This window comes from Emydura macquarii, unplaced genomic scaffold, assembly GCF_026122565.2.
Source record: "Emydura macquarii macquarii isolate MOO-44397 ecotype Brisbane River unplaced genomic scaffold, CSIRO-AGI_Emac_v2 contig_2768, whole genome shotgun sequence".
Classification (NCBI taxonomy): domain Eukaryota; kingdom Metazoa; phylum Chordata; order Testudines; family Chelidae; genus Emydura; species Emydura macquarii.
This window is the reverse complement of record NW_027132905.1, coordinates 11,088,445-11,100,518: the sequence shown is the minus strand read 5'-3', so window position 1 is coordinate 11,100,518 and position 12,074 is coordinate 11,088,445. Positions and strand designations below refer to the sequence as shown.

At 40.6% G+C, this 12,074-nt stretch overlaps 1 protein-coding gene across 4 annotated transcripts in view; it reads left to right on the top strand.

Moving 5' to 3' along the window:
• The window catches only part of P4HA2 (prolyl 4-hydroxylase subunit alpha 2), a 77,033-nt gene extending 66,039 nt beyond the window's left edge, over positions 1–10,994 (top strand). For 3 of the 4 annotated variants that reach the window (XM_067567125.1, XM_067567124.1, XM_067567126.1), the window contains 6 exons: positions 1,082–1,181; positions 2,458–2,511; positions 4,738–4,803; positions 7,962–8,030; positions 8,935–9,031; positions 10,492–10,994. In XM_067567125.1, coding sequence (XP_067423226.1) covers positions 1,082–1,181; positions 2,458–2,511; positions 4,738–4,803; positions 7,962–8,030; positions 8,935–9,031; positions 10,492–10,562 — 457 coding nt within the window. In that variant the 3' untranslated portion in view covers positions 10,563–10,994. Of the gene's footprint in view, positions 1–1,081; positions 1,182–2,457; positions 2,512–4,608; positions 4,669–4,737; positions 4,804–7,961; positions 8,031–8,934; positions 9,032–10,491 lie in introns of all 4 variants that reach the window. The other variant, XM_067567127.1, reaches the window with a different exon arrangement.
• Positions 10,995–12,074: the final 1,080 nt, after the last annotated feature.

The following is a 12,074-nucleotide window of genomic DNA, read 5'->3' as shown; positions in this document are numbered from 1 at the left end:
AGCTGTTAGCAAAATAACTGCACGTTACAGGAACAGCAGACATATTTATATGCTAATCACAACAAGCGTTTGCAGAGCAGCCAGGTCAGTACAGCTTCAGCTGATGGCAATGGGTTGCACCGGCCCAAAAAATCCGTATGCTTGGCTTTGTGTCTGTATCCCTTGGTTACAGACTCTTCAGTTCTCCTTGCCAGTGTATATGAGAGTAACATTTTTCAGAGCAAACCAAGCCCATCAGCATTACAAACCTACAAAGCTGTATTCTTCCAAGTTTGTGGGGGGGGCTTAGATCATCACAGGAGCGATAACTGGTTCCTCTCTACAACTAACTCCATAACTGCCATGGTGGATCTGGATGCACTATAAACACCTATCAGAAGCTTTGAAATCACTATATACCTTGAAAAGCTGCAAATCACTCAGCTTTTTCTTCTGTCAGGATTTCATATAAGGGAGCACCTTTGCTGCTGATTTACTTAAGCCACACAAGCTGGCATTGCTCCAGCTTTTCAAAGGTTATTGCCTTTGACTACTTTTTCACATATATATTCCATCACGCTTTTCAACAAATAATGTCAGCAAGTTGGCAGCACCTCATACAATGGAAGCCTGAGATGTCTCTAGCTGAGCACCTAAACTCAGAGGAAAATGTGAACGTTTTGGCATAAGTGTGTGGATAAGATGTTGATGGTTCTTTGCTGTGCCTGGAAGCTCTTTGCTCTACTCTCAGCTTCTAGCTTAGAGAAAGAACATTCATTTTTGCAATTTTTATTGGTTAAAGTTGTTATTTATATCTACCAAAGCCTTTCACACCTGCCTCTGCTGTCCGTGACCTAAACTAAATTTGAAATACTTTGCAGATGGCAAAACCTTGCAGAAACCACAAAAGCTTCTGGTATAGACAAAAGTGGTAAAGCTGTCTGCCAGAGTGAAGGAGTATGCAGTGTAGTTGTAGCCCTGTTGGTCCCAAGATATTAGAGAAACAAGGTATGTGAGGTAACATAATGAAATAGGGCAGTTCTGAGTTAACTCTGGTTTTTTCCCATCTTTTTTTCTCTTTCCCCTTTGCCTCTGCACCCAGTTCATGGTTAGAAGAATACGATGATCCTGTTGTTGCCAGAGTGAATCACCGAATGCAGCATATCACAGGGTTAACAGTAAAAACAGCGGAACTATTGCAGGTTGGTTCTGATCCTTCCCGGGTTAACGCAGCAATGTTCTGTAAGCAGCTTCCATACCCATCAATCAGTGGCGTACTAAGGGTCTCCAGCACCCGGGGGCCAAGCCTGCATTTGCACCCGCCTCATCCATGTCTCTCCCCACCCCGCTTCCCCAGCGTGCAGAGCAGGAGGGGTCTCAGCGCTGCCCCACAACTGCCCCAGGCGGGATGAATGTAAAGTGAGCCATCTGAGCCAGCACCGGATTGCGGGGCTGGAGCGGCAGGTAAGTGCGCTCCAGGCTGGCCCTTCACAGAGGGCAGGGAGTGCAGGAGGCTTTGCCCCCCTCAGAGCCTCCGGTACTCCCCACCTCCTGCATGTGTGAAGGGCCGGCACACACCCTCCTGCAGGTGTACTCCCCGTCGGTACGCCATTGCTGTCAATCAGGAGGCTCAGGAGTTGGTCTTCCTCCCTTCCTGCACCAACTTCCATGTATTTTCCCATCCATTCACTGGACAGGTATCATGAAGCAGAACTAGCACGTTCCCATGGTGTGGGTGGTCAGGAACCCCATGAAGAGTTTCTGCATGGGCATTCTCCATCCACTTCCTGCTACAGAGCAGTGCAATGGGGCAGCTTGTTCTCCCTGTGGATAGCACATGTGGAAGAGTGTAGGCAGTCAAGGATTAAGACGTGGAGCCAGACAATCCGCAGCGCTGGCAATCCACTAGCCGGTATGCCCATTTAGAGGGAGGTGCAGCAGCTCCACTCTGAGAGGAGGATACTTTTTCTTAGTTTGGCAGCCATGCAGGTCCACTTAAAGAGCTATCGATACTTGGGCTTTGGGTAGGGATATAGGATTTGGCAAAAATAAGTCTTTAAATGAAGATTCCTAGTTGCATCTTGTTCCTAGGGAATGGCCCCTCAGTAAGGGTGCCGTGGATGGCACAGAGCTGCCAGAACAGCTCTATATCCTCCTCGTAGACTGCAGTTTTGGAGAAGTGTTATAGTGACCACGTTTAATTAATTAGGCATTATCCCTTCAATGTAATAAAACTTTGTATTTTTATATATATATATATATATATATATATATATATATATATATATTCATGTATTTATTTTGTGATGTAAAGAATGGTGGACTAAAACTTAACGTGAAAACATAACAGTGAAATGCACTCCTGCCACTTCCTCTCCATGTGTGATTTGGTTTAGGTCTTTGCCTTCAAGAAGAAAATGTGTCTTCCCCAGCTATCTAATTTGCAATTAAATGTGTTTGTTCCCCCCAACATCCTAGGTTGCTAATTATGGAATGGGAGGACAGTATGAGCCACATTTTGATTTCTCAAGGGTAAGATCACAGTGTCAAACTTATTCTACATTAATACTGAACAAAAAGAGTACTTTAAAATAAGGTGCATTTTGAGAGTTGGTATAATGTTTGTTTTAATGAAAAATTTTAATATTAATCTAGGGCCTGATCCTGTGAGGTGACTAGTGACCTCTGCTCCTGTTCACTTGGGCTTTTAACAGCTTCCTGGAAGCACTTGGAACCTTGCAGGATTGGGCCTCTGAGTACCAGGCACAAAAAGTGTAGGAGTCCATGAGTGCCATGTAAACGTAGTCAATGACCATGCCAGCTATACTGGGGAGCTGTGGTTCTCTGTCCTTGCTGAATGTATTCCATTCATTACTGCTTGGTTTAAACCTGTTCTGTTATGTTGTTAAGGTTAAATCCTAATTCAGATTTTGATCCTGCATTTGGATCCACTAGCATGGACTGCTGCACCATCAGTGTCCCACTGATTTCATGAGCACATAGCTCCACAATTAATGTTTCTGAATACAGGATCGGGGCCCTAGTCAGCATGAAAACAAAACTTCAACACTGACAACTCATGTTCATTAGCAAACTTTTACTGCTCCTTAAACAAGTTTTGGCTTGTTAGCTTTACTGAACATCACTTTCCTTTTAACTTGGAGCCTTTATATTCTCTTGATGCAAATAAATGCATTTAAATTCTCTTTAAAGCCTTTGAACTAAAGGAGGTTGATAGAATCTCAATAAAGAAAGGAAATTAACCATCAAATTGGCCAGCATAATCTTTATCTTGGATTAGTAATTAGGGAGGAGCAGTACATGGAATTTATCTGATAATTGCTGCCAAAGTTAAGTCCAGGCAATAATTACTCAGTGTGGGTTTGGACTGGTCCTCTGTTTTCTGTGTATTTCAGAATTCCATATTTTGCAATCTCCATGCAATTTTGCAGCTATTTGTTTCCTCTCAAAACTTTGTACAGTGATATTTTATTTTTTTTAATATCAAAGTATGTCCCACTTTAAGTTCTAATGTCAATCACTCAAAACTTTGAGACTTCTTTTTAGGAACCAAAATCTAAAATCTTCACACAGGCTGGGTTTGGCAGAAACACTGCAAGCCTGTGACAATCCAAGTTTTAAACATTTTCTTATGAATTGTTGATTTCAATTTGATTGTATATGTTTTAAATCACAGTACCTTTTATGAACTCCTTTCAGGGGAAACATGTATTCTTGCATCCAAAATTGATTTGAAACTGTGTATTTTTGAGTGGTTTTTTAAATCCTGATTTCCTTCATTCCCTGTCTAATCTTCAGGACTTTCTTGTTTGTTCCCTTAGTAACAATGCATTTTAACATCTCCTGGCTGAAGTTCCTTGTTGCTTTTGGCACTTGAGCCATTTAAATAAATTGTCACTAGTATCTTGTGTTGGGGGGTGATTGGTGCTTTTTCTGCTCCTAATCTAACTCTAGTATGTGATCTTAAACAATAACAAATGAGGCCCCAAAGCATTTTTTGGGGATAAATGATAAATTGGGATTATGGTTCCATTAATTAATTCTAGACAGTTGGCAGTGCCCTGCTGGGGTCGTTATTGCTATTATAACCCATCACAGTTGGATAAGAAAGGATTTTCTTTTCCTGCCGCACAGTATATTTTATGTGGGAACAATTGGTTAGACCTGCACTGTTGCTGCTGTATTTAGGAGAACCTGGGATCTGATCCAAAGCCCACCGGAAGTGAATGGGAATCTTTCCATTGACTTCAGTGGGCTTTGGATCAAGTCTGGTAAGACCAATACATCTGCCATCCATAATGAATATTTCATAAGGGTTATAATATTTGTTTGCAGAATATTTGTGTTTTATGCCCTAAAATTTCCATTCAGACTCTTCTGATTGCTGAAGAACTGTGTTGACTCAATTCTACGTATGCTTCACCAATGTGCACATTGCATGCATTTGCAAACTTAGTTTGGCTACAAGATGTAATGCCTTTATATTCTACTCCATATAAAGTGCCCACATTTTGTGTCAAGCTATTGGAATTGTTTCTGCAGAGAACAAGCATGTAACGCTAGTGTGAGCCTGTTTGGAACTTGGGTTAAAGTTGTTATCTATTACAGCGACCCTTTGACAGCACACTCAAAACGGAAGGAAATAGGCTAGCAACGTTTCTTAACTATGTAAGTACCTTTGTGTCCTAGTTGTTTGTGTTCTTAAAGTTTGCAGTTGATTCTCATTTAATTTTATAGAAAGATGAACCTGATGCTTTCAAGCGTTTAGGGACTGGAAATCGTGTGGCCACTTTTTTAAATTATGTAAGTATGATAATCCTGTACGTGTCAAGTGATGCTTTCCATAGCATCATATATACAAATAACCTGTTGCACAAGCTGTAGAGACTCACTAAAAAGCTATAGCATCTGAAAATGGGGATTTCCTTGTTCTCACAGCATCTGCTGCTACCACAGATCAGTATCGCTTTACCCCAATACGGAAAACATAATTTGAATAGAGATTAAACGTTTCTCTTGTTTGCACTGGAAGAAATCCATTGGCTTCACTGGATTTGCACTGGTGTGAGAGGAGAATTTGACTCATAAGCTTCAAAGTGAAACTTTGAAAGAGGTTCAGTGACTTCAAACTTGAGCTTCACTCAGCATCCTGGCCATCAGATGTTTGTCAAGGGAACTTCCATATTTTTCACCAATGTCTGATAGCACTTGATGTAGTGGATCATCTGGCATTGTAACTCTCTGCACAAAGCTAGTGTGCTGTAGTGTAGTTATTACCTTTGCAAATGGAGATGTGACTAACAAAATGCTAGTTCAATTAAGAAACTCTGTTACAAATGCAAGTACTGAAAATAAAATGTTTATTTGTTGCATGTGCAGCATGGAACTTAAGGACCTACGCTAGATTCCTCTGTATAATCCCCACTGAAATTAATGGGAGTTCTGCAAGCAAATTCAAAGTTGTATATGGCCCTGTGTATATTTTCATGGTGGTTTTATTCTGACTATGGCATAGAGGTTATCTGATAACTGTAGTATTTCACATCTCATTAGTTTGGGTCTTCAATCCTGTTGTATAGTATAGTTTGTGGGTGATACGGGTTAGGTTTCACCCCACTTGTGAAATGTTTTGAAGGAGCTGATATTTCAGATGTCAAGTGCATCTTACAAAAACAACCAGAAACAACCTGACTGAAACAATGAAACCGTTATCTGAAACAACGGTCCCAAATGTGACAGACAGTCGTAAGATAGTCTGTGAGGATGTTTCTCATGAAAACTCATATTGGGCTTTTCAATTTTTTGACCAACCTTGACTGAGATTAAAAAATAAATAAAAATTACATACATTGTCAGTTCTACATCTACAAAAGCAAATTCCCCTTGTTATAATGCATGCACAGCATGTCTGTATGTCCAAGGTGCCTATTATAAAAGATTGTTTTGTTGCTGAAATGTAGATGTTTAATTTGCAAAGCTGCATGCACTATGCTTTCTAGATAGAGGAGAGAGGGAATTGGCCCCTAATGCCAATGGCACACTGTGCCCTTTTATTGTAGGTACCAAGCTGGACACCCAAAGTAGTAATGATGTTACTCTTTAAACAGAAAACCGAATTAAAATGAGAGAGTGCGATGGTATCTGGTGCGGTTATGTTTACAAAACTCTAGACCCAATCCTGCTCCCATTGATGACCATAGTGGTTTTGCTGTTGACCTCAAAGAGAGCAGAATAAGATCCAGTATTATACCTCTTCACCTAGGGCCTGATCTTAAAACCCAATGGGAATATATAGAGACATGTCTGACCTATCAGTCCTCATCCTCAAAGGAAACCTGCACAATACTTTCAAAAGATGAGCCTGGGAATTTAAATTCATAACTCTGCTAGAACTAAAAATCATGGACTGAACAGATGCTGGATTTCTGTCTTATTACAACAATCTGAGGCTTTGTCTACACTACCACTTATGTCACTGAGAGATATGAACAAACCACCCCCCTTGAGCGACATAAGCTATACTGACGTAAGTGCCACAGCACCCGCTGACATAGCTACAGCCACTCTTTGGGGGTGGAGTAATTATGTCGACAGGAGAGCTTTCTCCCATTGGCATAGAATGGCTGCACTTGGGCCATGTCTGTACTGACAGCGGCAAATTCACCGCTGCCAGATTGATCTTTCTGGATCGATTGAGCGGTCAGTGTAGACCCACTCAATCGATCAGGAAGTAGACGCTGGTAAACCACCCCCTCAAGCAGCGTAGCGCTGCATCAACGGGAACAGTGCAGTGTAGCCAGCATGCAGAAGGGAAGCAGAGCAGTCGACATGAGTTACGCACGCTACCCTGCGTAGTTTGCGTAACTCCCGTCGACTGCCGCCGAATCTCCAGATAAGTGTAGACCAGGGCTGGAGATTTTACAGCAACATAGCTATGCCTCTATAAGCTCTATAGTATAGACATTTTAACCCCCTCCTTTATCTTATGACAACAGCGGTGTTAATGGGCCACTTTACCTTGAATCGTCCCTTAGAATATGTGCTAACTACTTATGCTAAACAATCTGTTCCACCTTGCATTTAACTGTGATGCTCCGAGTACCTTTTCCAGACCTGAAGAAGAGCTCTGTGTGGCTCAAAAGCTTGTCTCTCGCAAACAGAAGTTGGTCCAATAAAAGATATTACCTCACCTATCTTGTCTCTCTAAAGCATAAACGTGTGAAACAAAAATCTTTGGCTGCTTTAAGGGCCTTAAAGGATGGAACAAGTTGTGACAGTCTGAGGATCACTCAGACCACTAAGGGATTCTCTTACTGCCTGCCTTATAACTTTGGGTGCCATACTGCTATGGCTCAAAGCTCTGACACTAGTAGCCAGCCTATAAGCATAAAGGTCTTACCCTGGCTTCCACCAGCCTAGTTACTGTTTGCAGGCCTCAACAACCCTTCCAGTTCCAAGTCTCCCCAAATCCATCTACTCCAAGTTCTTAACTACCTGACTCTCAGATTCTTCCCTTCTGGTCCGTTACCCCCGAAGGAGTGAACCGTGCTCCCCAGTTATCAGCTCACTTTGGGGGACACACTGCACGCAGCTTGCACAACAGAGACCTGTTCAGGGGTAAAAATAAAAGGTTTATTTTAGTGCTTTCAGTTAATCACAGGTAACGCAAGCGATTAATTTGTTTTGAGTTAACTCGTTTAGAAAAATCAATCATGATTAATTGCAGTTTTAATCACACTGTTAAACACGAATAGAATACCAATTTAAATTCTAAATATATTTGCAAGTTTTTCTACATTTTCAAATATATTGATTTCATTTATACAGTATATGAGTTACAACTTTTCGTTACCAGTGGTGCTATTGGCACTTCTGTAACTGTTCAATGGTTGTGGTATAGCATGCTCTAACATTGCATCATAAAGTATTTGTGTTTTGGTGACATTAACTTATTTTCCTAGATGAGTGATGTAGAAGCTGGAGGTGCTACAGTTTTCCCAGACTTTGGGGCTGCAATTTGGCCCCAAAAGGTAACAACTGCTTTATTTGTGTATACTCCCCCTCCTCTTTGCCCACATGCACAGTGAAGTTAGTGAAAACATTATTTCTTACACGTATATGTAAGTGTGGTAATAGTGATTGACTTCACAGTAAACTTAGGGCTGCACTAGATAATGGCCCTGCATATTGCTGTATAGACGCAAAGATTTCTGATTCTGTGTGGCTGTAGGATGGCAAATCATTTTTTACTGTACACAGTCTGTACATAGGACAGCTTTTAATAGGAAGGGAATCCCTCCTCCAAACATAGTATACCCATACTAGATATTTAACACATCATCTGCCCCTTCCTCAGTGTTTTCCTTTGTTAACTTAAATAAGAACAAAAGCAGTCTCATCTTCAGCTTCCTCTTTAGCTTGGAAGTACCTAGGTTTTCTCCTTTCAGAACTCCCTTGTCCCTGTCCCAAGTTCCCTCTGACTTAAGAGTCCCAACCAATTTATATGCATGAGTCTGAGCTCAGACTTGGCTGCCAAGTGAGTCAGCACAGCAGCTGTGACTCTATGCAGAGTTGTAGCACCTGACATCCTGTCATAGGAATAAAACAGGGAAAACTTGGGTCAATTTAAATAAAGATATATATATATAGGCAGTCAGATAAATACACAGTGCACTATGGTAGGGATGAAATGAGAGACTTTTTATTTGATAAAAATAATTAGATATGAAGCTTAGCAGAGCAAAGCGAAAGATGAGATAAATTAATAGTTGGAGTTTAAATTATTTAGTATTGATATACTGTCAGCAGTGAGCCACTGTGAAGTTACTAAGAGTCAGGTTCTTGGTGTTTTTACTTTCTCTCTCTCTCTCTCTCTCTCTCTCTCTGAATAGTTTTATTGGACTTTGTTTAATACAGACTTACTCTCATTTTCAGGGTACAGCAGTGTTTTGGTACAATCTTTTCAGAAGTGGTGAGGGTGATTATAGAACAAGGCATGCAGCCTGCCCAGTATTAGTAGGGTGTAAATGGGGTAAGTAATTGTGCTCAAGTTGCCTCTAGTAACAAAAATTGCAGGCTAACGAATAAATTCTCCTTTCAGTGAAAAGATAATATTGAGCTCTCTTCAGAAAAGATTCTGTAATTTTGGCATTGCCATTTTAACTTTAGGACTCCACTGTGGATCGTAAATACAAATCACTCCACCAGTGTTGCATCAAATAAAAATCACACATTACATCCATTTACTGCATTCTCTGGTTGATGTTAATGTCAGTTTTTTCATGTTGAGAATACAAAAACAAAGGCTGCTGTTGTAATATGGTACATCATCTCTAGACCCAGATGACCTGAAAATCAAGGATGATTAGAGTTCAAAGTGCTGATCATACAAAAACTTACAAATGGACAGAACTTTAAAAGTGCAAGTAGTCCTATTGAGGTCGGCATTACTACTCACATGCTTTAAAGTGTATACACATATATAAGTGTTTGCAAGATAGAGGCCCACATACTTAGAGGGGTCCTTTTGTGGTCGTATCCCCAGGTGACTCACTCAGCCTGGAAGATAGAAGGTGGTGGATTTATTAGCTTAACTGGTGGCCTGGAAAGTGACATACTTTTGACTAAATATTTCCAGAGCACTTAGGAGAAATAACACAATTAGAAGATCAAATGCAACACAGAGAGAAGAGTTCCAGAGGGGTAGCCGTATTAGTCTGTTTTTAGCAAAGCAGCGAGAGTCCTGTGGCACCTTAAAGACTAACACGTTTATTTGGGCATAAGCTTTCGTGGGCAGCGTTCCTCTTGCTGTTCTACAAAGGGAAGAGCTTTTTCTACAATGTATTTAGGAATTGGTTACTTTTAATTCACCCTAAGTAAAGCAATTGGCACCTGTTTGTCTTGCCAGCTAATTCTAACCTTCATGGAATACCTTTTCCATCATCATCTATTCAAAATAGATCAGTTTTACTACGTGTTCTGGAAGTAAATAGATTATGATGTTGTCAGGCAAATGGAAAGTGAATTCTACCTTTTGCGCCTCAGCTGTTCACCTCCACAAACTGTGAACAAAAGGCCACATCCTCTATCTGGCTGTTTGGGCAGCTGGGGATTCATCTGATTTATGGAAATACCCAGCTTGCATAGAGGCCCACACCACCCATTCTCCCACAAAGGGCATTGCAGAGAGGGAATTACCAGAGCAGATTGCACTGCAGGCTGATCCCAACCTGGCAAAATGATACAAATGGGAATGTTGCCACCACCGCTCTAAGTTACTACTGACCCCAGAATTGGGAATTGGAAAGGTATCTTCCACCCTCTCCCCTGAGTTTCTCTAGCTGTTGTGCGGGAGGATGATGAACATAACCATTGAGTTCAATCACCTCATTTTGTTAATCCAAACAAAATTTCACTCGAAGAAACCAAACTTTGAAGGTTACATGCAGGCTCCTTGTACGGTTCTAACTAATTTATCTCTTTGTTTCACAGTTTCAAACAAATGGTTCCACGAAAGAGGGAATGAGTTCTTAAGACCTTGTGGGTCAACAGAGGTCGACTGAAATCCAACCTGCTACTAGCTCTTCCTTTTGTCCCTTTCCTTCTTTCTCTTTCAGTTCATTTCTAAGAAATGATCCATTATTAAAACAGAGCTCTAGCGCAGTTAAAAAAGAATGTAACCTCTATAAGTGAAAAATGCAAAAGGCTTTATACACTTGGTGGTACTTGGTAACTATTTTTTCTCCCACCCCTTCCCCAGTTTGACCTTCTCACCATACCCTCCAAATTTCTTTTGTCATAGCAGTGCAAACAGCACTTTTGGTGATTCAGTGCATTTGAGCATCTGGTCTTGTGCCTTTTGTTCCTCAGATGTTTTAGATGTCAAATATTTCATTGAACCAAAGTTTTGTGTACATGTTAAATTTATTGTATTTTTATGGATTGCAAGTTTTAACAAATAAATGCTGCTTCAAAAAAAATAAAGGTCATCTACTGTGTGCGTACGTCTAATGGCTGTATCAAAGCTTATCTGGCGCTTGGCCATTTGCTTCATTTAGAAATGTTTATGATCAGATTTGGATTAGAACCTCAGGGCTCGATCACACAAGGTGCTGAGCACCCACACCTCCCATTGAAACCAAAGTGAACTCAGGATGCTCACACCCCACAAGACGGAGACCAAAGTGTAAATTGGTGTAGCTCTATTGAAATCTTAAAACATGCCTCAAAAGGAAACAGATTCTGCCTTTGAGAGGCAGTGAGGAATGTGAATTGCAGTGGTGCTAGGCTGATTTTATACTAGCTGAAGAATTGACCTAAAATGTTTAGGGGATCTTTAATGTTGCTTTTATTGTGGTCATGGCTCAGAGCACCAGTCATGGAGTAGAACCCAATGGTGCTTGCCTCAAAGATTTTACAATGTTGTAACTTGGCCTGGGTTTTGCCTTTGTCTGAACTGATTTCAGTGAATGCATTGCTTGAGTAAGAATCTCAGGATTTGGGCCAGAGCTTACTCCAGCTAACAGACTTGTCAATTTCATTTTTAAAATAAGAAATACAAAAATATCTACAACACAATAAACTCCTTTAGTTCCATTATCTTTAGGAAACAATTGTATATAGGAAACACAAAATATTTGGAAAATATGTAGGTGGATTTGACAGTCTCTAGTTATGATTTTAAACATTTTCATTGTTTTTGTGTTGAGCCTTTTGAATTTTTGTTAACTTTTCCTTCCCAAAAGTGCATAATTTCTCTGCTTAGTTCACATAGTACTCTGCCTCTTTGTACAGGAGGGCCCTGATTTTAATAAAGCACTTAAGCACATGCTTAACTTGAAGTCAACGGGGCAACTCACAAGCAAAATTTAAGCACATGCATAAGTGCCAAGATAGACTGGAGAATGTGTTTTTGTGCTCAAGTCATTATGTCCTTTGTACCAGACACACAAGGAGCCAGATTATCAACTGTCTTGCATCTTGTGGTCACACACAAGTGTGAAGGAGTGTAAAGTGCTTCCAAATCACAATGGCGTGATAAAGGGCAAGGACTAGAGGATATAACTACACAAAGT